The sequence below is a fragment of the Lucilia sericata genome, unplaced genomic scaffold, assembly GCF_015586225.1.
Source record: "Lucilia sericata isolate MDLA Ls3-8-SP2 unplaced genomic scaffold, ASM1558622v1 Contig001421F_arrow, whole genome shotgun sequence".
NCBI classification, from domain to species: domain Eukaryota; kingdom Metazoa; phylum Arthropoda; class Insecta; order Diptera; family Calliphoridae; genus Lucilia; species Lucilia sericata.
The window spans coordinates 54,578-82,250 of NW_023995354.1; the positions used below are offsets into that span (position 1 = coordinate 54,578).

Below are 27,673 nucleotides of genomic sequence, written 5' to 3' on the forward strand. Positions count from 1 at the left end.
TATAGTCTAGTCCTATAGTCTAGTCTATAGTCTAGTCTATAGTCTAGTCTATAGTCTAGTCTATAGTCTAGTCTATAGTCTAGTCTATAGTCTAGTCTATAGTCTAGTCTATAGTCTAGTCTATAGTCTAGTCTATAGTCTAGTCTATAGTCTAGTCTATAGTCTAGTCTATAGTCTAGTCTATAGTCTAGTCTATAGTCTAGTCTATAGTCTAGTCTATAGTCTAGTCTATAGTCTAGTCTATAGTCTAGTCTATAGTCTAGTCTATAGTCTAGTCCTATAGTCTAGTCTATAGTCTAGTCTATAGTCTCTAGTCTATAGTCTAGTCTATAGTCTAGTCTATAGTCTAGTCTATAGTCTCGTCTATAGTCTATAGTCTAGTCTATAGTCTAGTCTATAGTCTAGTCTATAGTCTAGTCTATAGTCTAGTCTATAGTCTAGTCTATAGTCTAGTCTATAGTCTAGTCTATAGTCTAGTCTATAGTCTAGTCTATAGTCTAGTCTATAGTCTAGTCTATGTCTAGTCTATAGTCTAGTCTATAGTCTAGTCTATAGTCTAGTCTATAGTCCTAGTCTATAGTCTAGTCTATAGTCTAGTCTATAGTCTAGTCTATAGTCTAGTCTATAGTCTAGTCTATAGTCTAGTCTATCTAGTCTAGGTCCTAGTCTAGTCTATAGTCTAGTCTAGGTCTAGTCTATAGTCTAGTCTATAGTCTAGTCTATAGTCTAGTCTATAGTCTAGTCTATAGTCTAGTCTATAGTCTAGTCTATAGTCTAGTCTATAGTCTAGTCTATAGTCTAGTCTATAGTCTAGTCTATAGTCTAGTCTATATCTAGTCCTATAGTCTAGTCTATAGTCTAGTCTATAGTCTAGTCTATAGTCTAGTCTATAGTCTAGTCTATAGTCTAGTCTATAGTCTAGTCTATAGTCTAGTCTATAGTCTATAGTCTAGTCTATAGTCTAGTCTATATCTAGTCTATAGTCTAGTCTATAGTCTAGTCTATAGTCTAGTCTATAGTCTAGTCTATAGTCTAGTCTATAGTCTAGTCTATAGTCTAGTCTATAGTCTAGTCTATAGTCTAGTCTATAGTCTAGTCTATAGTCTAGTCTATAGTCTAGTCTATAGTCTAGTCTATAGTCTAGTCTATAGTCTAGTCTATAGTCTAGTCTAGTCTATAGTCTAGTCTATAGTCTAGTCTATAGTCTAGTCTAGTCTATAGCCTAGTCTAGTCTATAGTCTAGTCTATAGTCTAGTATATAGTCTAGTCTATAGTCTAGTCTATAGTCTAGTCTATAGTCTAGTCTATAGTCTAGTCTATAGTCTAGTCTATAGTCTAGTCTATAGTCTAGTCTATAGTCTAGTCTATAGTCTAGTCTATAGTCTAGTCTATAGTCTAGTCTATGTCTAGTCTATAGTCTAGTCTATAGTCTAGTCTATAGTCTAGTCTATAGTCAGTCTATAGTCTAGTCATAGTCTAGTCTATAGTAGTCTTAGTCTAGTCATAGTCTAGTCTATAGTCTAGTCTATAGTCTAGTCTATAGTCTATACTCTAATCTATAGTCTAGTCTATAGTCTAGTCTATAGTCTAGTCTATAGTCTATACTCTAATCTATAGTCTAGTCTATAGTCTATACTCTAATCTATAGTCTAGTCTAATAGTCTAGTCTATAGTCTAGTCTATAGTCTATACTCTAATCTATAGTCTAGTCTATAGTCTAGTCTATAGTCTAGTCTATAGTCTAGTCTATAGTCTAGTCTATAGTCTAGTCTATAGTCTAGTCTATAGTCTAGTCTATAGTCTAGTCTATAGGCTAGTCTATAGTCTAGTCTCTAGTCTAGTCTATAGTCTAGTCTGTAGTCTAGTCTATAGTCTAGTCTATAGTCTAGTCTATAGTCTAGTCTATAGTCTAGAATGCGGTCCATTTTAATTAAGATTTTAGAGGGTTGTTTACTAAAATTATAAATTTATATTTAAATTGCAAATTAATTTAATAATTTTGCTTTTTTATTAACACACTTTAACACCTGTTGTCAATAGTCAAATGTTTTATAATAAATTTGATTGTCATTTGAGGCAGTTAAATGACCCCTTTCATCCGATCTTTTTTTATATATTTGTTTAAATAGACCAAATATTCTAAAAAGATATAACATTTTTATAGTTTAGCACCTTAATTTTGTTAAAATTTTGTATTAATTAATTCATAATTGTTAATGACATTGATTTGCTGGCTATTTTAAACAAGTTCCTTAAAAAAAAATTTTACATAAAAATAGAAAAAAAACGTTTTTTTTACTAACAAGTGTTTTATCTAACAGCTTAATTTAGTAAAAAAAACTTTATAATTTTTATTATTTTTAATAAATTTTGTTGTTGTTTTTACACTAAACAAAAATTTTATAAGCTTGTGGGTTATTAGAACATATTGCGGATTATTATTTTCAAATATAAATAAACGTAACAACTTTAAAATATCAGAATAAGTATTAGAAAAAATTAGATTAAAAACCGTTTTATAGTTTTTTTTTGCTGAAATTTTTAAATGAAAACCCAGCAAACATTAAGGTAAAAAAACAATTAAGTTACAAAATGCTTTTAAATCTTACTGTTTTATAATTTCATAGAATTTTAAACAAGAATACTGCCAAGAATACTTTTGACGGCGTTAGAAATTGTTTAACAGTAGCTTTGCAACACAGAAAAGCACGAGACTAGAATAGACTAAGACAAGGCTAGACAAAACTATAGACTAGACTATAGACTAGACTATAGACTAGACTATAGACTAGACTATAGACTAGACTATAGACTAGACTATAGACTAGACTATAGTCTAGACTATAGACTAGACTATAGACTAGACTATAGACTAGACTATAGACTAGACTATAGACTAGACTATAGACTAGACTATAGACTAGACTATAGACTAGACTATAGACTAGACTATAGACTAGACTATAGGACTAGACTATAGACTAGACTATAGACTAGACTATAGACTAGACTATAGACTAGACTATAGACTAGACTATAGACTAGACTATAGACTAGACTATAGACTAGACTATAGACTAGACTATAGACTAGACTATAGACTAGACTATAGACTAGACTATAGACTAGACTATAGACTAGACTATAGACTAGACTATAGACTAGACTATAGACTAGACTATAGACTAGACTATAGACTAGACTATAGACTAGACTATAGACTAGACTATAGACTAGACTATAGACTAGACTATAGACTAGACTATAGACTAGACTATAGACTAGACTATAGACTAGACTATAGACTAGACTATAGACTAGACTATAGACTAGACTATAGACTAGACTATAGACTAGACTATAGACTAGACTATAGACTAGACTATAGACTAGACTATAGACTAGACTAGACTAGACTAGACTATAGACTAGACTATAGACTAGACTATAGACTAGACTATAGACTAGACTATAGACTAGACTATAGACTAGACTATAGACTAGACTATAGACTAGACTATAGACTAGACTATAGACTAGACTATAGACTAGACTATAGACTAGACTATAGACTAGACTATAGACTAGACTATAGACTAGACTATAGACTAGACTATAGACTAGACTATAGACTAGACTATAGACTAGACTATAGACTAGACTATAGACTAGACTATAGACTAGACTATAGACTAGACTATAGACTAGACTATAGACTAGACTATAGACTAGACTATAGACTAGACTATAGACTAGACTATAGACTAGACTATAGACTAGACTATAGACTAGACTATAGACTAGACTATAGACTAGACTATAGACTAGACTATAGACTAGACTATAGACTAGACTATAGACTAGACTATAGACTAGACTATAGACTAGACTATAGACTAGACTATAGACTAGACTAGACTATAGACTAGACTATAGACTAGACTATAGACTAGACTATAGACTAGACTATAGACTAGACTATAGACTAGACTTATAGACTAGACTATAGACTAGACTATAGACTAGACTATAGACTAGATTATACACTAGACTATAGACTAGACTATAGACTAGACTATAGACTAGACTATAGACTAGACTATAGACTAGACTATAGACTAGACTAGACTAGACTATAGACTAGACTATAGACTAGACTATAGACTAGACTATAGACTAGACTATAGACTAGACTATAGACTAGACTATAGACTAGACTATAGACTAGACTATAGACTAGACTATAGACTAGACTATAGACTAGACTATAGACTATAGATTATACACTAGACTATAGACTAGACTATAGACTAGACTATAGACTAGATTATACACTAGACTATAGACTAGACTATAGACTAGACTATAGACTAGACTATAGACTAGACTATAGACTAGACTATAGACTAGACTATAGACTAGACTAGACTAGACTAGACTATAGACTAGACAATAGACTAGACTATAGACGAGACTATAGACTAGACTATTGATTAGGCTATTGTTTAGTTTATCGACTAGTTTATAATCTGTTTCTTAAAAAAATGTTTGCTGGGTTTTCTTTTCCTATAAATCATAAAATTAACTTCATTAAAAAAATATATATTAAAAGGGTCGTTGAACATTTAACTTTTTTTAAACATTTTTTTTAAATATTTTAAACTCTTTTTAAATTATTTGTTTAATCAAGAACATTTTTTAAATATTTTTTCATTTAAAAAAATATCTAAAAAACTGGACTTTTGTTTTATTTAAGCTAAAAGTTTAAATAATATTTTTTGTTTTATTTTTGTTGATATTTATTTAATTTAATTAAAATTCCTGTCACTTTCATTTTTTTTTTGTTATTAAGCAAAACTGTTTAGAATTTTACAGTCGTTGTTTGGTCAGCGTCATTCTGCTGCTACTACTATTACTATTTTGTTAATAAAATAAATTTTATTTTTTTGTTGTTTAAACATATTTCCCCTAAAGCCTTAAATAAAATATTTTGATTGTCACATTTAAATAGTAGTATGTAGTAGTTTTTTTAGGTAGTAGAGTAAAATGTGTTTGATTTTTAAATGTTTTAAATTTCCGGTGTTAAACGAAAAAAAAAAATTTACAAGATTTTATAATGTTTTTTTATTATTATAAATGAGTCACTTTGGTTTCAAAAGAAAACTAATTTAAAGAATTTTTGAAAAGAAATTGTTTTTTGGAATTTTAAAAGAAGATTGATTTTTTAAATAAAATTTCGTAAATTTTTAACAAAATAAACAAATGTCTTAAAGAACTTTGTTAAAATATATATATATATATATATTAATAAAAATATCAGAAATCTACTTAATTTTTATTAAATAACAAAATTTATTAAGAAATCTTTGAATTTTATTAAAAAATTCCAAATATGTTATTAAAAAACAAATTCTATTAAGAAATCTTTCAAATTTCTTTAAAAATTTACAAATTTTGTTAAATTTTTCAACAAATCTTGCATTTTCTACTCATTGCCCGTTAAAATACTTTTACCGGCGTTAAAAATTCAATTACAAAGTCTCTGTAAAACACAAAAGCAACAGAGCTTACACTAATGTAAACAAAGAGACTGAAACCACTAGTAAAGAGTACTTAGTTAAAGGAAATGTTTTTAACGGCGTTAAAACTATAAACACAACAACTTGGTGTTATGTGAAAGCAAACAAGAAGCAAGAGAGGGTTTAATTATGTAAACAAAGAGAGAGAAACTTCTATTAAAGACATACAATAAAGAAAGTCTTAAGAGAAAGATAAATTTAAAAATTGTTTAAATAAAATTAAAATTGTAATAAATTAACTACAAGTTTAACTTAAAAAGACAATTTAGAACCAAACATACAATAAAATTTTTAAAATATTAAAGGAATTTTAAGGAAATTTAATAAAATATTAAACAAAATCACAAATTCTCTTAAGAAAAGGAACGATTTTTGATAAAATAATTAAAAATTTTACAACAAAAGATAAAATTAAACTAAATATATAAGAAAACTGTAAAAAAATTATATAAATTTGAGAAAATTTAATAAAAATACTAAAACTACAAAGTAATTAAATTTAAATTTGTTAACTAAAGTGTATTTTTTACTAAAATAATGTTTTTTTATAACAATTTTATTTACAGAAAATGTATAAACTTTAAAATTGGTAAAAACTGGAAAAAAAGAGAATTTCATTTAAAGAAATTTAAAAAAAAAATCATATTTTTAAACAAATATACAATTTGCTTAACATTTCCTTTAATTTAAACAAATATTTGTTTTAAAATTTATTATTTTCACCATAAACCCAAAACTAAAACTCATATTTTATTAAAATGTTCCCTAGAAATTATAAATTTCAACTTTTTCCCAAAACTGTTAAAATATAAATCAAATTTGTTATAAAAAAAACCCTTAAATTGATGACAAGTTATTAAAACTCTCTCCCAAATTTCGTAGAATACTAGTAAAAGTGTTTAAATTTATAAATACTGTTACTCATAGATAATTTATAAAATTGTTCTTTAAATTTTATTTTAAGCTAAAATGTTAAACTAGGTATTCCCCTAGTTTAGTTGTCTGTCAGTTGTCATTTATTGTTCTAATTCTTTATGACAATTTTATTAGGAATTATTTTTGTATTACAAATTATTGCTATTTTTTTTTTCGTAAATTCATTTAATTCTGTTTAAGCCGTTTTATTTTTTGTAAAATTAGATTTTTTTTTCATTAAAATTACTCATTGGTATTTAATATTTGTTTAAATCTATAACTTAATTCTGGTTTTCAATCAATTTTTACTTAATTTTTCTAAAAAAATCTTTGTATTAATTTGGTTGCACAATTACTCACATGTTAAGAAATTTCTTTCAACCCTATTAAGGCTAAAGGGGTTCTAAAGGTTGAAGTAACTATCTATTTACTTAAATTGAAACTTTTCACCTGCTATTCCAAAGAAACATAATTCCTTCTAATTCCACATTTAACGCCTTTAAAACGATTTGTTTTGCTTTAACATTTCTCTTTCATTGATTCCACATTCACTGTTTACAAAATGTTTCTCTTTCCGGCCACTTTTTGCTTTTGTGTTTAAACATAGTTGTTTTAATTACATTTTTAACGCCGTAGAAAACATTTCCTTTAACTAAGAACTCTTTATTAGATGTTTCCTTCTTTGTGTTTTACAAAGGGAAAGCTCTCTTGCTTTTGTGTAGTACAAGGTTGATGTAAATTCATTTTTAACGCCGTTAAAAGTAGTTTTGTTAGGCGCTGCAGTGGAAAACAGCTGTTTGGTGTGAATTTTATTAAACTTTTATATTTCATAAGGAATTTTAAGGATTTCTCTAGAGAGTTTTTCTTATTTTTGATTTCTTTTAATATTTTGAAATTTTCTTTAACTTACAGCTGTTGTATAAAAGTTTAAACACTATCCCCCTTATTCATAAACAACATTTTATTTTATGAAAGGTTTATAAAACAAAATTTCCATACGAAATTTGATTTATAAAACGTTTATAAAATAAAATTGTGCTTATGAATAAGAGGGTATATGTTTATAAAATTTAAGACTGTCATTATTCTAACAATGACAAAGTTGTTGGAAATAGATTTTTAACGCCGTTAAGTGTAGTTTTGTCGGGCGCTGCTGAGAAAAATAGCTGTTTGGTGTTAAATTTTAATATTTTATAAGGAATAAGGAGGGTTGTTACGCTTTTAACGCCGTTTAAAGTAGTTTTGTTCGGCGCTGCAGAGAAAAACAGCTGTTTATAAGGATTTTTTATGGAATTTGTCATTGTTTTTTATTTCTGTCTTCGTTTTTTTTAGATATTAAAACTCTTTTGTTCTGTGTAGTACAAAGTTGCTTAAAATTGATTTTTAAAGCCGTTAAAAGTAGTTTTGTTAGGGGCTGCGGTGTCAATTTTATAAAAATTTTGTTATTTATAAGAAAATTATAAAGTTTTTTTCCAACATTTGTTGAAAAATATGAAAAAATTATTATATGTATATCTCTTTATCGGCCCTTTCATGGGTTAATTTCTTTAACATTTATTGTAAATTATTTACAATTTACAAAATTCTAAGTTTTATTATTCAATTTGTTTATTTAATTTAATAAACGTTAAGTGGAAAAACATCTCTGCTAAAGACAATTTGTTTAATTAATCAATCAGCATGATTTTTCAAAATAACATTGTGTTATAAAATCTTTCACGGGTGACTGCAAGTCACGTGTTTCTTTTTCTTATAACAATTTTATAGAATTTCTTATAATTTTTATTTCCATAAGTCGATGGCAGTTTATAGGAATGGTTTAAAACAAAAAAGAGTTTAAAATTTGCATAAATTGTTTTTGAAATCTATTTTAAAGTTTATAAAACAAGTTTTCGATTGCAGCAACAAATATAAATTTTATAGAACCTTTTAAAACATTTAATTAAGACTTTATATTTAAATATTATAAAGTTAAAATAGAAGAATTTAAAACATAAAGACAATTTTAGATCTACTAAAACATTTTACTTTTCTAAATTCTTTAGTTAAATATAAACATATTAATTGTTAATTTTTAACATAAACTTTTACAATCACTTTTTTTAATCTTTACAACCGTCGTTTATAAATAGTTTTAATTAAACTTTTACTTTAGCTAACAAATTAATTTAATTTATAGACATATCTATTAATTTAAAATCATAATTCTGTTTAGAAAACATTCACTATTAAGAACTATTAAGAAATTGTTTTTAATTAAATATTCTTTAATAAATAAATTAAGTTTTATATGTTTAAATAAGCTTTCAAATGAAAATAATTTATTCACAATAACGTGTATGTATGACAAAGTAAACATTTACCTATAATTTACAATTAATGTTTAAAACAGAGAGAAAAAAATCCATAATTCTATTTAATAGAAAATGAAAGTCATTTATTATTAATTAAATTGAACAATAATAAATTGTTATAAAATAATTTATTATAAAAATAAGGATTTTTCTTTTTAAAAAGATTTTTCATAATAAAAATCATTTAAACCTTAAGAAACTAACAGGAGTAGCTTTAAAAAGAGCAGAAAGGCAAAATAATTTGTTAAATATTAACGAAAATTAAATATTTTATAAATTTTCTAAATAAAACACTTTTAATTTCTCATAAAAAAAATTTTAATAAATTCACATCAAATCTTATGCTAACAATGACAGTTTTCAATTTTATAAACAGACAGTGTTTAAACTTTTATACAACAGCTGTAAGTTAAAGGAAATTCCAAAATATTAAAAGAAATAAAAAATTAGAAATATAAAATTTTAATAAAACTCACACCAAACGGCTGTTTTTCTGTGTAGAGCCTAACAAACAACAAACGGCGTTAAAAATAAATATACAACAACTTTGTACTATACAAAAGCAAGAGAGCTTTCACTTTGTAAAACACAAAGAGAGAAACTTCTATATAAAGAGTTCTTAGTCAAAGGAAATGTTTTCAACGGCGTTAAGTATGTAATTAAAACAACTTTCTTTAAACACAAAAGCAAAAAGAGGCCGGAAAGTGAAAAATTTTGTAAACAGTTAGTGTGGAATCAATAAAAGAGCTGTTAGAGCAAAACAAATCTTTTTAAAGGCATTATATATGGAATTAGAAGGAGTTATGTTCCTTTGAAATAGCAGAAGGCAGGTGAAAAGCTTTAATTTAAGTAATTAAAAAGTTACTTTAATCTTTAGAGCCCCTTTAGCCTTTATAGGGTTAAAAGAAATTTCTTAACATGTGAGTAATTGTGCAACCAAATTAATACAAAGAATTTTTTTTTAGAAAAATTAAGTAAAAACTGATTGAAAACCAGAATTAAGTTATAGATTTATACAAATATTAAATGGCAATGAGTAATTTTAATAAAAAATTTTAATTTTACAAAGAATAAAGCGGTTTAAACAGAATTAAAGAAATTTGCTAAAAAATAGTAATAATTTGTAATACAAAAAAAATCCTAATAAAATTGCCATAAAGATTTGCAATAATAAATGACAAATATTAGACAACTAGGGGAATACCTAGTTCAACTTTAGAACATTTGAACTAAAAATAAAATTGAAAGACAAATTTTATTAAATTCTCTATAAGTTAGATTTTTTTAAATTTAAACCTTTATGTAATATTCTACGAAACTTGGGAGAGAGTTTTAATAGCTTGTCATCAAATTTAGGGATTGTTTATAACAAATTTGATTTATCATTTAACAGTTTTGGGAAAAAGTTGAAATTTATAATTTCTTGGGAATATTTTAATAAAAAATGATTTTTAGTTTGGGTTTATGGTGAAAATAATAAATTTTAAAACAAATATTTGTTTAAATTAAAGGAAATGTTTAGCAAATTGTATATTTGTTTAAAAAATATTGTTTTTTAAGTTTCATTAAATTTAATTCTAACTTGTTTCCAGTTTTTACCAATTTTAAAGTTTATACATTTCCTGTACATAAAATTGTTATAAAAAACATTATTTTAGTAAAAAATATTCTTAAGTTAACAAATTTAAATTTAATTTCTTTGTAGTTTTAGTATTTTTATAAAATTTTCTCAAATTTCTAGAATTTTTTACAGTTTTCTTTAATATTTAGTGTAAATTTATCTTTTGTTGTAAAATTTGTAATTATTTTATGGCAAATCTGTCTTTTTCTTTAGAGATTTTGTGAATTTTTTTTAATATTTTGTTAAATTTCCTTAAAATTTCTTTAATTTTTTAACAATTTTATTGTATGTTTGGTTTTAAAATGTCTTTTTATGTTAAACTTGTAGTTAATTTATTAAAATTTTAATTTTGTTTAAAAAATTTATACATTTTTTTCTATTACTTAAGTCTTTCTTTATTCATTTTCATGTTCTTTTAATTTTTAACGCCGTTACTAATACTTCCTTTAGCTATGATGTCTTTCTTTACATAATTAAACACTCTCTTCTTCTTTTTTGCTTTCACATAACACCAAGTTGTTGTGCTTATAGTTTTAACGCCGTTAAAAACATTTCCTTTAACTAAGAACTCTTTACTAGTGGTTTTACTCTCTTTGTTTACATTAGTGAATGTTCTATTGCTTTTGTGTTTTACAGAGACGTTGTAAATGAATTTCTAACGCCGTTAAAAGTATTTTAACGGGCGTTGAGTAGAAAATGTAATGTTTGTTGAGAATTTAAAAAATTTTTTTTATTTTCTGAAGAAGTAAAAACTAAATAAATAATTGTTATTTTCTTAATTGTCTGAAGATATTTTAATAAAAAGTAGTTGTATTTTTTGTTTACAAAATTGTTTATTTATGAATTTAGTCCAAAGTAGTTGGGCTTATAGTCTTAACGCCGTTAAAAACATTTCCTTTAACTTAGAACTCTTTACTAGTGGTTTCAGTCTCTTTGTTTACATTAATGAAAGTTCTCTTTGCTTTTGTGTTTTACAGAGTTGTTGTAAATGAATTTCTAACGCCGTTAAAAGTATTTCAACGGGCGTTGAGTAGAAAATGTAATGTTTGTTGAGAATTTTAACAAAATTTAACATTTTATTAAGAAAAATTTAAAGATTTCTTGAAAGAATTTATTATTTTAATAAACATTAAGGATTTTATTTAAAATTTTTTTATATTATTTATAAATTTTGTTTGAATTATTATATAAATTGCCTAAAAATCTTACATTTCATTCTTTTGTTTGTTAATTTCGAATTAAAATTCTGTTTTAATATAGTTGTGGTAAGATTTTTATCTGTTTTTAATTTGGACACCCACTATTTTAGCTCATTTTAAATTATTTATTAATTTCTTGGGTTTTTCTAGTTTGCGGTTTCTTTAAGCAAACAAAAACCGTTTTGTAAATTGAAATATAATTATATAAAAGTTGTTTATTATTCTGGACATTATACAGGATATCAATATTTTACACAAATTTGGTTTTAAGCGAAAAAAAAATTATAATAATTTCCTTAAAACAATAACAAAACAAAAAATTTTAAATGATTTTTTTCAGTTAATAAACAAAACACAAAAAAAAAAATTGATGACAAATTAAATAATTGTCTGTCTGTCTGTCTGTCTGAAAATTTGAGTCATTTAAGTAAATGATTTTTGTTTTTAATGACAACACAATAAACTTCGCTCACGACTAAAATGTATTTGAAACACTGAAAAAAAGGTGTCTTTTTTTATAAAAAAAAACTCACGGTTTGTTAAGCTTTGAAACCTTTTTTTGTTGTTGTTTTAAGTGTGAGCTAAATGTAAATAAATATAATTTGTTTATTAACACATGATTTAAAAAGATGTCATTTAAATCAATAAAATTAAAAAAAAAAGAAAAACGTCTGTTTTTTTATAATTTACCAAAAGCCGGTGTTTTTTATTATAATTTATAATAAAAAACTGTAAAAAACTAAAAATAATTTTAAATCTTAAAAAACCGTTAAAAACCAAACACATGATCATTTTGCCAATAAAATGTCATTTTAAGAATAACTGCGTCATCCCTAACCATTTTACAGCCTTAAAAAGTCAACACAAAGAAGCTGTTTTTTTGTTCTTTCGTTCAATAACTTTTAATAAAGAAAGTCTCTCTCCCTGATCTTGAAATGCTTATTTAAAAAGAGTTTATTAACCTTTTTATCAGTTTTACATATTTATCTTTAAAATTGAAATGAAAATAAACCAGGAAGCCAGTCCTCTTTAGGAGCTCACCTTATTTGGTTTAATTTGTAGTTTAAGTCCAGAATTTTATTACAGACGACCTCTATAAATTATTTTCAAAAAAAAAGTCTTAATTCTTAATATATATTTGACTTCTCTTCTAATTATAAAAATGTCGTTACTTTTTTTTCCTGCATATATGTTCCCATAAATTCTTTTAAATTATGTTCATCCTTTATTTTAGTCATAAAAAAGTTTATTTTTTTCAAATTCTTATAAATTTGTTTAGAAATGTGTTTGATGTCCCTAAGAAATGAGTCATTTTACTAAAAACACTTAAAAATGAGTCACAAATGTTTTTAAACGAAAATGAAACGAAATGAAAAGAAGAGAATTAGAACAGAAATACAACAGAACTAGAACAGACCTAGAACAGAACTAGAACAGAACTAGAACCGAACTAGAACAGAACTAGAACAGAAACTAGAACAGAACTAGAACAGAACTAGAACAGAATTAGAACAGAACTAGAACAGAACTAGAACTAGAACAGAACTAGAACAGAACTAGAACAGAACTAGAACAGAACTAGAACAGAACTAGAACAGAACTAGAACAGAACTAGAACAGAACTAGAACAGAACTAGAACAGAACTAGAACAGAACTAGAACAGAACTAGAACAGAACTAGAAAGAATTAGAGCAGAACTAGAACAGAACTAGAACAGAACTAGAACAGAACTAGAACAGAACTAGAACAGAACTAGAACAGAACTAGAACTAGAAACTAGAACAGAACTAGAACAGAACTAGAACAGAACTAGAACAGAACTAGAACAGAACTAGAACAGAACTAGAACAGAACTAGAACAGAACTAGAACAGAACTAGAACAGAACTAGAACAGAACTGGAACAGAACTGGAACAGAACTAGAACAGAACTAGAACAGAACTAGAACAGAACTAGAACAGAACTAGAACAGAACTAGAACAGAACTAGAACAGAACTAGAACAGAACTAGAACAGAACTAGAACAGAACTAGAACAGAACTAGAACAGAACTAGAATAGAGCTAGAAGAGAACTAAACAGAACTAGAACAGAGCTAGAACAGAACAGAACTAGAACAGAACAGAACTAGAACAGAACTAGAACAGACTAGAAACTAGAACAGAACTAGAACAGAACTAGAACAGAACTAGAACAGAACTAGAACAGAACTAGAACAGAACTAGAACAGAACTAGAACAGAACTAGAACAGAACTAGAACAGAACTAGAACAGAACTAGAACAGAACTAGAACAGAACTAGAACAGAACTAGAACAGAACTAGAACAGAACTAGAACGAACTAGAACTGAACTAGAACTGAACTAGAACTGAACTAGAACTGAACTAGAACTGAACTAGAACTGAACTAGAACTGAACTAGAACTGAAACTAGAACTGAACTAGAACTGAACTAGAACTGAACTAGAACTGAACTAGAACTGAACTAGAACTGAACTAGAACTGAACTAGAACTGAACTAGAACTGAACTAGAACTGAACTAGAACTAGAACTGAACTAGAACTGAACTAGAACTGAACTAGAACTGAACTAGAACTGAAGTAGAACTGAACTAGAACTGAACTAGAACTGAACTAGAACTGAACTAGAACTGAACTAGAACTGAACTAGAACTGAACTAGAACTGAATTAGAACGAACTAGAACGAACTAGAAAAGAATTAGAGCAGAACTAGAACAGAACTAGAAAGAACTAGACAGAACTAGAACAGAACTAGAACAGAACTAGAACTAGAACAGAACTAGAACAGAACTAGAACAGAACTAGAAAGAATTAGAACAGAACTAGAACAGAACTAGAACAGAACTAGAACAGAACTAGAACAGAACTAGAACAGAACTAGAACAGAACTAGAACAGAACTAGAACAGAACTAGAACAGAACTAGAACAGAACTAGAACAGAACTAGAACAGAACTAGAACAGAACTAGAACAGAACTAGAACAGAACTAGAACAGAACTAGAACAGAACTAGAACAGAACTAGAACAGAACTAGAACAGAACTAGAACAGAACTAAACATAACTACAACAGAACTAGAACAGAACTAGAACAGAACTAGAACATAACTAACAGAACTAGAACAGAACTAGAACAGAACTAGAACAGAACTAGAACAGAACTAGAACTAGAACAGAACTAGAACTAGAACAGAACTAGAACAGAACTAGAACAGAACTAGAACAGAACTAGAACAGACTAGAACAGAACTAGAACAGAACTAGAACAGAACTAGAACAGAACTAGAACAGAACTAGAACAGAACTAGAACAGCACTAGAACAGAACTAGAACAGAACTAGAACAGAACTAGAACAGAACTAGACAGAACTAGAACAGAACTAGAAACAGAACTAGAACAGAACTAGAACAGAACTAGAACAGAACTAGAACAGAAACTAGAACAGAACTAGAACAGAACTAGAACAGAACTAGAACAGAACTAGAACAGAACTAGAAACAGAACTAGAACAGAACTAGACAACTAGAACGAACTAGAACAGAACTAGAACAGAACTAGAACAGAACAATAGAACAGAACTAGAACTAGAACAGAACTAGAACCGAGAACTAGAACAGAAACTAGAACAGAACTAGAACAGACTAGAACAGAACTAGAACAGAACTAGAACAGAACTAGAACAGAACTAGAACAGAACTAGAACAGAACTAGAACAGAACTAGAACCAGAACTAGAACAGAACTAGAACAGACTCTAGAACAGAACTAGAACAATCTAGAACAGAACTAGAACAGAACTTGAACAAAACTAGAACAGAACGAGAACAGAACTAGAAACCGAACTAGAACAGAACGAGAACCGAACTAGAACAGAACTAGAACAGAACTAGAACAGAATAGAACAGAACTAGAACAGAACTAGAACAGAACTAGAACAGAACTAGAACAGACTAGAACCGAACTAGAACAGAACTAGAACAGAACTAGAACAGAACTAGAACAGAACTAGAACAGAACTAGAACAGAACTAGAACAGAACTAGAACAGAACTAGAACAGAACTAGAACAGAAACTAGAACAGATCTAGAACAGAACTAGAACAGAACTTGAACAAAAACTAGAACAGAACGAGAACAGAACTAGAACCGAACTAGAAACAGAACGAGAACCGAACTAGAACAAACTAGAACAGAACTAGAACAGAACTAGAACAGAACTAGAACAGAACTAGAACAGAACTAGAACAGAACTAGAACAGAACTAGAAAGAACTAGAACAGAAACTAGAACCAGAACTAGAACAGAACTAGAACAGAACTAGAACAGAACTGAACAGAACTAGAACAGAACTAGAACAGAAACTAGAACAGAACTAGAACAGAACTAGAACAGAACTAGAACAGAAACTAGAACAGAAACTAAGAACAGAACTAGAACAGAACTAGAACAGAACTAGAACAGAACTAGAACAGAACTAGAACAGACTAGAACAGAACTAGAAACAGAAACTAGAACAGAACTAGAACAGAACTAGAACAGAACTAGAACAGAACTAGAACAGAACTAGAAAGAACTAGAACAGAACCTAGAACAGAACTAGAACAGAACTAGAAACTAGAACAGAACAGAACTAGAACTGAACTAGAACATGAACTAGAACAGAACTAGAACAGAACTAGAACAGAACTAGAACCGGATACTAGAACAAACTAAAACAGAACTAGAACAGAACTAGAACAGAACTAGACAGAACTAGAACAGACTAGAACAGAACTAGAACAGACTAGAACAGAACTAGAACAGAACTAGAACAGAACTAGAACAGAACTAGAACAGAACTAGAACAGAACTAGAACAGAACTAGAACAGAACTAGAACAGAACTAGAACAGAACTAAACAGAACTAGAACAGAACTAGAACAGAACTAGCACAGAACTAGCACAGAACTAGAACAGAACTAGAACTGAACTAGAACAGAACTAGAAAAGAAACTAGAAAAGAACTAGAACAGAACTAGAACAGAACTAGAACAGAACTAGAACAGAACTAGAACAGAACTAGAACAGAACTAGAACAGAACTAGAACAGAACTAGAACAGAACTAGAACAGAACTAGAACAGAACTAGAACAGAACTAGAACAGATCTAGAACAGAACTAGAACAGAACTTGAACAAACTAGAACAGAACGAGAACAGAACTAGAACCGAACTAGAACCGAACTAAAACAGAAAGAGAACCGAACTAGAACAGAACTCGAACAGAACTAGAACAGAACAACAGAACTAGAACAGAACTAGAACAGAACTAGAACTAGAACAGAATAGAACAGAACTAGAACAGAACTAGAACAGACAACTAGAACAGAACTCGAAAGAACTAGAAAGAAGTAGAACTAGAACAGAACTAGAACAGAACTAGAACAGAACTAGAACTGAACTAGAACTGAACTAGCACTGAACTAGAACTGTAGAGTTTCTACTTATTTCTTAAGAAAATGTAATATATTCTATGATTTTTTTAATTTGTTCAAAATTATTGCGAATTTAAAGATTTATTCCCACAATTTTATTTAATATTTTTTATTATACAACATTATGTAAAAATTCTTAGAATTTTAAACTTTTTCTTAATTCTTGGATTTCTTTCTTTATAACATCAGTTTTCCGCTTAAATCTTCTATTTAACGCACATTCAATCATATAATTAAAACGTATTTTTCTTTTATATTACACCATGATATCATAACATTAATCAGTTATTAAGTTAGTATAGTAGGTGGTAAAGTAAGGTGTTGATTACTAACACAAAAATTCTCCTGAATTCAAAGTGAGCTGTTAAGTTGTAAAAAAAACGCCATAACTTATCTTTTAAAACATTTAGAATTTAGAAAGGTAAACAAATGCCTTATAGTAGTAGAATAGAATTGTTTTGTTATATAAAAAAACAAGTTGTTTATTATTTTGCTAAAAAATTTTTAATAAAAAATTTGTTAAAAAAAAATTCTATAATGACCGGAAACCTGTAAAAGTCGCCTTAAATAGTCAAATAATTTCAAAAATTTATGGGAAGACAAAACACAATCATGATGTTTTGTTTTTTATTTTAAATAAATAATTTAATTTCTTTTTAAAAACAGACAGTCAGTCACATTATAAAATATATGTAGGCGTTTTTTAAAAAATTCATTCAGTTTTTTTTGTTAAAAACAACAAAATTATTGGTTTTAAACAAATAACAAGAGATTAAAAGTAACACTTAAGTTAAGCCAACTTTCAGTTCAGTTTTAGTTCAGTTCTAGTTCTGTTCTAGTTCTGTTCTAGTTCTGTTCTAGTTCTGTTCTAGTTCTGTTCTAGTTCTGTTCTAGTTCTGTTCTAGTTCTGTTCTAGTTCTGTTCTAGTTCTGTTCTAGTTCTGTTCTAGTTCTGTTCTAGTTCTGTTCTAGTTCTGTTCTAGTTCTGTTCTAGTTCTGTTCTAGTTCTGTTTCTAGTTCTGTTCTAGTTCTGTTCTAGTTCTGTTCTAGTTCTGTTCTAGTTCTGTTCTAGTTCTGTTCTAGTTCTGTTCTAGTTCTGTTCTAGTTCTGTTCTAGTTCTGTTCTAGTTCTGTTCTAGTTCTGTTCTAGTTCTGTTCTAGTTCTGTTCTAGTTCTGTTCTAGTTCTGTTCTAGTTCTGTTCTAGTTCTGTGCTAGTTCTGTTCTAGTTCTGTTCTAGTTCTGTTCTAGTTCTGTTCTAGTTCTGTTCTAGTTCTGTTCTAGTTCTGTTCTAGTTTGTTCTAGTTCTGATAGTTCCGTCTAGTTCTGTTCTAGTTCTGTTGTAGTTCTGTTGTAGTTCTGTTCTAGTTCTGTTCTAGTTCTGTCTTGTTCTGTTCTTGTTCTGTTCTAGTTCTGTTCTAGTTCTGTTCTAGTTCTGTTCTAGTCTGTTCTAGTTCTGTTCTAGTTCTGTTCTAGTTCTGTTTCTAGTTCTGTTCTAGTTCTGTTCTAGTTCTGTTCTAGTTCTGTTTCTAGTTCTGTTCTAGTTCTGTCTAGTTCTGTTCTAAGTTCTGTTTCTAGTTCTAGGTTCTAGTTCTGTTCTAGTTTGTTCTAGTTCGTTTCTAGTTCTGTTCTAGTTCTGTTCTAGTTCTGTTCTAGTTCTGTTCTAGTTCTGTTCTAGTTCTGTTTCTAGTTCTGTTCTAGTTCTGTTCTAGTTCTGTTCTAGTTCTGTTCTAGTTCTGTTCTAGTTCTGTTCTAGTTCTGTTCTAGTTCTGTTCTAGTTCTGTTCTAGTTCTGTTCTAGTTCTGTTCTAGTTCTGTTCTAGTTCTGTCTAGTTCTGTTCTAGTTCTGTTCTAGTTTCTGTTCTAGTTCTGTTCTAGTTCTGTTCTAGTTCTGTTCTAGTTCTGTTTCTAGTTCTGTTAGTTCTGTTCTAGTTCTGTTCTAGTTCTGTTCTAGTTGTTCTAGTTCTGTTTCTAGTTCTGTTCTAGTTCTGTTCTAGTTCTGTTCTAGTTCTGTTCTAGTTCTGTTCTAGTTCTGTTGTAGTTCTGTTGTAGTTCTGTTCTAGTTCTGTTCTAGTTCTGTTCTAGTTCTGTTCTAGTTCTGTTCTAGTTCTGTTCTAGTTCTGTTCTAGTTCTGCTCTAGTTTGTTCTAGTTGTGTTCTAGTTTTGTTCTAGTTCTGTTCTAGTTTATTCTAGTCTGATCTAGGTTCCGTTCTAGTTCTGTTCTAGTTCTGTTGTAGTTCTGTTGTAGTTCTGTTCTAGTTTCTGTTTCTAGTTCTGTTCTTGTTCTGTTCTGGGTCTGTTCTAGTTCTGTTCTAGTTCTGTTCTAGTTCTGTTTCAGTTCTGTTCTAGTTCTGTTCTAGTTCTGTTCTAGTTCTGTTCTAGTTCTGTTCTAGTTCTGTGCTAGTTCTGTTCTAGTTGTGTTCTAGTTGTGTTCTAGTTCTGTTCTAGTTCTGTTCTAGTTCTGTTCTAGTTCTGTTCTAGTTCTGTTCTAGTTCTGTTCTAGTTTTGTTCTAGTTCTGTTCTAGTTCTGTTCTAGTTCTGTTCTAGTTCTGTTCTAGTTCTGTTCTAGTTCTGTTCTAGTTCTGTTCTAGTTCTGTTATAGTTCTAGTTCTAGTTCTGTTCTAGTTCTGTTCTGCCCTAGTTCAGTTCTAATTCTTTTCTTGTTCATTTCAAACAGTTGAAAGTCTAAATAAAGCTCTTTATTAATTGTAAATAAACTCATTTAACAATTAAAATTGACAAGTGACACTTTTATTATGTAAACAAAACTTGTCTTTATTCTTTACCTGTATTTTGTAAACAATTTCATAGAACAACAATTGAAGAAATGACAGCTCAAAATAGTTGTTTGTGTCTTAAGTCTTTCTTGTTTGGATAACAAAATCTTTAACAGCTGTTTGTGTCTTAAGTCTTTGGTTTTGTTATGTAAATAAACTTCCAACACTCTCTCCTTTCAATAAAACAACAACTAAACTAGAAATTGCAAAGCAGTATGTGTCTTAAGTCTTTAGTTTTAATTTGTAAATAAACAAGAAATAGAAAAAATGGCATCAAAACAAGCTTGTGTCTTAAGTCTTTTATGTTTATTTTCAAAAGGAAGTTTGTGACTTAAGTCTGTTTGCAATATTTTGTAACTAAACTCAGAAATGATACAATAAAGAGTGTAAAACCTCTTGCTTAAGAGCAATAAAAAATATTTTGTACATTTTTAGATTTTTTCCTATATTTTCGCAAAATTCTCAGAATTGTTTATAACTTTTCTTTTAAATTCTAATAAACGCCAATAATAAAACACACCCACCCATTTTTACCCTCTTTTACTTCTCATCTTAACCATCCCCTTAAAATAAAATACAATCATAATATTTTTTTTATAAAAAAATTATTCATAATTTTTGTTTTGTACTTTTAATAAATCTTTAATATTTTCTCATTAGTATGCAAGTTGAAAAAACATTAAAAGAGTATCCAGCTTATAGCTTTGCTACGCATTAGCAAAATGCAATAACAACAAACAGCAAAAATCCTAAACTAAGATAAACGTCAATGGTTTTTTTCAAATGTAATTTTATAACTCACGCACGTAATTGTTGCTGGTAGTTGTTTTTTTTTTTTTGTTAAATACAATTTTATTTATTAAACTCTTAAAAGTAGTTAATAATAAATTTTACTCTTCCAGTTAGTCATGAAATTTAACAATGTAGCGATTGTTTTTAAAATTAAATTAAGCGTTTTTTTTATTAAGATCTGTACTAGGAATGAACTAGAACAGAACTAGAACGGAAGTAGAACAGAACTAGAACAGAACTAGAACAGAACTAGAACAGAACTAGAACAGAACTAGAACAGAACTAGAACAGAACTAATACAGAACTAGAACAGAACTAGAACAGAACTAGAACAGAACTAGAACAGAACTAGAACAGAACTAGAACAAAACTAGAACAGAACTAGAACAGAACTAGAACAGAATTAGAATAGAATTAGAATAGAATTAGAACAGAACTAGAACAGAACTAGAACAGAACTAGAACAGAACTGGCACATAATTAGAATAGAATTAGAACAGAACTAGAACAGAACTAGAACAGAACTGGAACAGAACTAGAACATAACTAGAACAGAACTAGAACAGGACTAGAACAGAACTAGAACAGTACTATAACAGAACTAGAACAGAACTAGAACAGAACTAGAACAGAACTAGAACAGAACTAGAACAGAACTAGAACAGAACTAGAACAGACCTAGAACAGACCTAGAACAGAACTAGAACAGAACTAGAACAGAACTAGAACAGAACTAGAACAGAACTAGAATAGAACAAGAACAGAACTAGAACAGAACTAGAACAGAACTAGAACAGAACTAGAACAGAACTAGAAGAACTAGAACAGACTAGAACAGAACTAGAACAGTACTAGAACAGAACTAGAACAGAACTAGAACAGAACTAGAACAGAACTAGAACAGAACAAGATCAGAACTAGAACAGAACTAGAACAGAACTAGAACAGATCTAGAACAGAACTAGAACAGAACTAGAACAGAACTAGAACAGAACTAGAACAGAACTAGAACAGAACTAGAACAGAACTAGAACAGAACTAGAACAGAACTAGAAAAGAACTAGAACAGAACTAGAACAGAACTAGAACAGAACTAGAACAGAACTAGAACAGAACTAGAACAGAACTAGAACAGAACTAGAACAGAACTAGAACAGAACTAGAACAGAACTAGAACAGAACTAGAACAGAACTAGAACAGAACTAGAACAGAACTAGAACAGAACTAGAACAGAACTAGAACAGAACTAGAACAGAACTAGAACTCAACTAGAACTGAACTAGAACAGAACTAGAACAAACTAGAACAGAACTAGAACAGAACTAGAAACAGAATTAGAACAGAACTAGAACAGAACTAGAACAGAACTAGAACAGAACTAGAACAGAACTAGAACAGAACTAGAACAGAACTAGAACAGAACTAGAACAGAACTAGAACAGAACTAGAACAGAACTAGAACAGAACTAGAACAGAACTAGAACAGAACTAGAACAGAACTAGAACAGAACTAGAACAGAACTAGAACAGAACTAGAACAGAACTAGAACAGAACTAGAACAGAACTAGAACAGAACTAGAACAGAACTAGAACAGAACTAGAACAGAACTAGAACAGAACTAGAACAGAACTAGAACAGAACTAGAACGGAACTAGAACAGAACTAGAACAGAACTAGAACAGAACAGAACTAGAACAGAACTAGAACAGAACTAGAACAGAACTAGAACAGAACTAGAACAGAACTAGAACAGAACTAGAACAGAACTAGAACAGAACTAGAACAGAACTAGAACAGAACTAGAACAGAACTAGAACAGAACTAGAACAGAACAGAACTAGAACACAACTAGAACAGAACTAAGAACAGAACTAGAACAGAACCAGAACAGAACTAGAACAGAACAGAACTAGAACAGAACTAGAACAGAACAGAACTAGAACAGAACTAGAACAGAACTAGAACAGAACTAGAACAGAACTAGAACAGAACTAGAACAGAACTAGAACAGAACTAGAACAGAACTAGAACAGAACTAGAACAGAACTAGAACAGAACTAGAACAGAACTAGAACAGAACTAGAACAGAACTAGAACAGAACTAGAACAGAACTAGAACAGAACTAGAACAGAACTAGAACAGAACTAGAACAAGAACTAGAACAGAACTAGAACAGAACTAGAACAGAACTAGAACAGAACTAGAACAGAACTAGAACAGAACTAAAACAGAACTATAACAGAACTTCTTAAGAAAGTTTTCTTTTAAAAAAGTTACTTAAGAAAGTTTTCTTTTAGAAAAGTTTCTTGTGAAAGTTTTCTTTTAATAAAGTTTCTTGTGAAAGTTTTCTTTTAATAAAGTTTCTTGTAAAAGTTGTCTTAGAAAAGGTTCGTAAAAAAGTTGTCTTAAAAAAGTTTATAGAAAAGATTCTTAAGAAAGTTTTCTTATGAAAACAATTCTTGGAAAGCTTTTTTATACAAAAGTTTGTTGGGAAGCTTTCTGATACATAAGGTTTTCTTTTGTAAAGGTTTCTTAAGAAATTTTATCGTTTTTATGCTTTTGTTTAATGAGTCAACACTTTTATGGATTTGTTAACTATAAAAAGAGTAAGAGATTGAGAGAGAGAGTGTATAAGTTAGAGAGCGTTTGTTAGAGAGTAGTATTTTAAGTCGTGTTTATTATGGTTATTTTTTTTTGCAAACTTTATTGTTTTCATATATAGTTTTTTGCTCATATATTGATGTTTGTAATTTAAGCTCTAACTGAAGTGGTTGTTAAATTTAATTTAAAAACAAATGACAATTTTTTTCAACGTTTCATTTACGTTCATACAGTCGAAGTGTTGAGAAGTGTTCTTAACTTTAAGAAGAAAAAAGCGCGTTAAAGTTTAAAAGGCGTGTTTCAAAACGAAAATAAACTAAAATCTACATTGAAATAGGAAATAAAAATAAATAAAATTTTATATTTTTTTGTTAATAAGTTTAAAAGACGAAATTAAAATAAAAATATTTTAAGAAAAAAACCAAACAAATAAAACGGTTCGTAAGCTTTAAAATTTAAAAAATAATCTTAACAAGGAACGAACCAAATGAATTTTGAAAAATTAAAAAAAAAAATTAAATTGATTTGTAATTGAAGTTGAACAAGTTTCCAAATCTTAGTGAAAATTGTGTTTTATATTGTATGTATGTGTGAGTGTACGATTACAACATACATTATGTTTTACTTCGTCGTATGCGTATTGAAATCGTAAAAAAAAATTTTTGAAATTTTTTTTTTTTTATTTGTCATAATGCACTCATCTTATGTATTCGAGCATTTGATTAATGCCCAAATAAATATTAATGAAAAACAACAACAACAAGTAAAAGCTGATTTTAAACAAAAACAACAAACTAAAGAAAAATCTTTAAAATTTTGTAAACAAGTTTTAAAAGCTTTAAAAAACGTTGGTGCCATCGATTTAAATAAGAAATTGCAAAAGAATTAAAGAAAAAACTGTTTTTTAAAGGAAAAAAAAGTTTAAAATAATTTTTAAAAAAATTATAAAAAATAAAAAGAAATAATTAATAATAAAATAAATTAAGAAAAAGTTACAAGTTAAAAAAAAACTTAAGAAAAATTAACGAAATATTAAACCAAACTTTCACAATTTTCACTTTAAATAAAAAATTTTTAAAGAAAACTTGAAAAAGTGTTAAAAATTTTAAAAATTTTGAAATTTTTAAAAGAATTAAGAAAAAAATTCTTAAAAATATTAAATCAACAAAACCACAACTTCAATATAAATAGAATTTTTAAATTAAGAAAAAACTAAGTATAAAAAATTTGCAAAAATTTTGTTAAAAACAATTTTTTGAAAAAAAAAAATTTAAAGAAAATTTAACAATTACAACAACAACTACAACTTAAGCTACTAAGCAACTTAAAATCCCCCCTAAGGAAACTTAAAGAAATCTTTTTTAAATAAAAATTAAAATTTTCTTAAAAAAACAAAGAAAATTTTTCAAAAAAATCTCAAAATTTTTAAAGAAAATTGCTAATTTTAAGAAATTTTTTCTAACAACAACAAAGCCCTAAAGCTGGGACGTTAAGCTGAAGAAAAATTTTTAAGAAAAACTCAACACAAAATCCTTAAAAAGCTAAAAGAAAAAAAAGTACCAAAAAAGTACTTTTTGGAAAAATAAACAGAAAATAAAAGAAAAAAAAAAAACAACAGAAAACGAAAAATTAATAAAGAAAAATTGAATTAAAATTAAAATTCAACAAAATTTTAAAAGAAAAAAGTAATTGAAGAAAATTTAAAAAAAGTACCAAATTTTGTTTTTGGAAAAAAACGTTAAAGAAAGTTGGATATTTTAAGAACTTTTTTACAACAACAATAAGTATTAAAAAAGGGACCTTAAGCTGAACAAAAATCTTAAAGAAAAAACTAACAGAAAACCCTTAAAAAGCTAAAAGAAAAAAAGTACCAAAAAAAGTACTTTATAAAGAAAACTGAAAAAGAATAAAGGAAAAGTTGAAAAACGTAAAAGAACCAAGGAATAATACAATTTTAATATAAATAAAAAAAAAAAAAACAATAAAAGAAACAACAATTTAACAAAGAAATAAAAAACGTGAAAAAAGTACCAAATTTTGTTTTTTGAAAAACATTAAAGAAATTTGGAAATTTTAAAAAATTTCTTACAACAACAGCAAGTACTAAAGCGGGGACGTTAAGCTGAACAAAATTTTTGAAGAAAAAGCTAAGAGAAAGCTCTTAAAAAGCTTAAAGAAAAAAAGTACCAAAAAAAGTACTTTTTTGAAAAAACCTTAAAAACAAAGGAACAACAACAAAAAACAAGGAAAAATAATATTTCAATTAAATTTACAACAAAAATTTAAGAAAAAAAATAGATTTTTTATAAAAATCTTTAAAAATTAAAGAAATTTCTAAAAGAAAACAGTATTTTGCTTAGAAAAACACTAGTCAAACTCATTAAAAACTCTACTCCCAACATGATTTTCAATAAATATTTATTAAAAATTTCCAATGCTGTACAACATAAAAATAATAAGGAAAATTTGAAAAGCAGCAGTAGCAGCAACAGTCATAAAAATCAACAAAATTCTTCACCATCCACCCAAACCATAGATATACCCCATACAAATAACAATAACAACAATGCCGCCAATCGTAATTTTGAATATGAAAGAGCCATAGCTGCTTCCTATAAACAACAACAACAACATCAAACACAACATAATCATCAGAGTCATCATAGTCAAAGAAATCAACATCATCATCACACCTCCTCTTCGCACTTAATACCCAAAAAGAAAAAACCCAAAATAAATGTCCATAATACGAATAATACCAAAACCCATTTAACCACCGATGAATTGGCCATTATCATTAAAGGAGGCTCGAATAATAATAAAACTAAAAGACATACTTTAAAGGAAACCTCTACACACAACTCACAGTATTCGGCCACGCCTCCTTTAAGAGAGACTAAAAGTTCTTTGACCTTAAACTTATCCACCTCACCCTCCTCGGGGGTCTATTCAAATGCTGGCTCATCATTTAGCTCCACCCCTAATTCTACAACATTACAGGCTCCCTCCTCTTCATCACGTTCTTCCTCTTCGACGGAGTCTTTGAATTCTTCGGAAAATGGTGCTACTCCTTATTCTTCGAATGTCTCGACACCCACTTCATTGCCGTTTGCGGGTAATCCGGTTTGGCCGTTGTCGGGAGCTGCTACGCTGCAAATTTCCTATGAATTGACTTTGCTGCGCATAAGAATGTGGATTTATCCGTGGGTATTCTTTTAATATTCTAAAATATATAAATAAACAAAAACACGAATTCTATAAGAAACTTTTCTGAAAAAAAGCTTCTTCAAGAAACATTTTTAAAAGAAAACTTTTTCAAGAAACTTTTTTATAAGAAAACTTTCTCTGAAAGAAAACTTTCTAAAACAGAAACTATTTAAAGAAACTTTTCTATTAATATTCTAAAATATATAAATTGAAAAGAAAAGCTCCATTTCTATGAGAAACTTTTTCGAGGAACTTTCCTTAAAGAAAACTTTCTTAACATACTTTTCTGAATGAAAACTTTCTCCGGAAACTTTTCTAAAAGAAAACTTTCTCAAGAAACTTTTCTAAAAGAAAAGCTTTCCTAAGAAACTTTTTTTTTAAAAGAAAAGATTTTTTAAGAAACTTTTCTATAATAAAACTTTCTGAAGAACTTTTCTATAAGAAAACTTTCTCAAGTAACTTTTCTGTAAGAAAACTTTCTCATGAAACTTTTCTAAAAGAAAACTTCCTGAAGAATCTTTTCTGTAAGAAGACTTTTTCAAGAATCTTTTTTGTATAAAAAACTTTCTCAAGAATCTTTTCTATAAGAAAATTTTCACAAGAAAATTTTACTAAAATTGAACTAGAATAGAACTAGAATAGAACTAGAATAGAACTAGATAGAACTAGAACAGAACTAGAACAGAGCTAGAACAGACTAGAACAGAACTAGAACAGATCTAGAACAGAACTAGAATAGAACTAGAACAGAACTAGAACAGAACTAGAACAGAACTAGAACAGAACTAGAACAGAACTAGAACAGAACTAGAAAGAAATAGAACAGAACTAGAACAGAACTAGAACAGAACTAGAACAGAACTAGAACAGAACTAGAACAGAACTAGAACAGAACTAGAACAGAACTAGAACAGAACTAGAACAGAACTAGAACAGAACTAGAACAGAACTAGAACTGAGCTGGAACAGAACTAGAACAAACTAGAACAGAACTAGAACAGTACTAGAACAGAACTAGAACAGAACTAGAACAGAACTAGAACAGAACTAGAACAGAACTAGAACAGAACTAGAACAGAACTAGAACAGAACTAGAACAGAACTAGAACAGAACTAGAACAGAACTAGAACAGAAC

General features: G+C 28.3%; 1 protein-coding gene across 4 annotated transcripts in view; it reads left to right on the forward strand.

The window, feature by feature from the left end:
- LOC119611319 (tyrosine-protein phosphatase corkscrew) overlaps positions 1-27,673 on the forward strand; it is an 80,893-nt gene that overhangs the window by 23,983 nt on the left and 29,237 nt on the right. For 2 of the 4 annotated variants that reach the window (XM_037966858.1, XM_037966857.1), the window contains exon 1: positions 25,283-26,533. The exons of the other annotated variants lie outside the window; for them this stretch is intronic. In XM_037966858.1, coding sequence (XP_037822786.1) covers positions 25,731-26,533 — 803 coding nt within the window. In that variant the 5' untranslated portion in view covers positions 25,283-25,730. Of the gene's footprint in view, positions 1-25,282; positions 26,534-27,673 lie in introns of those variants that run through there. 4 annotated transcript variants of the gene reach the window in all.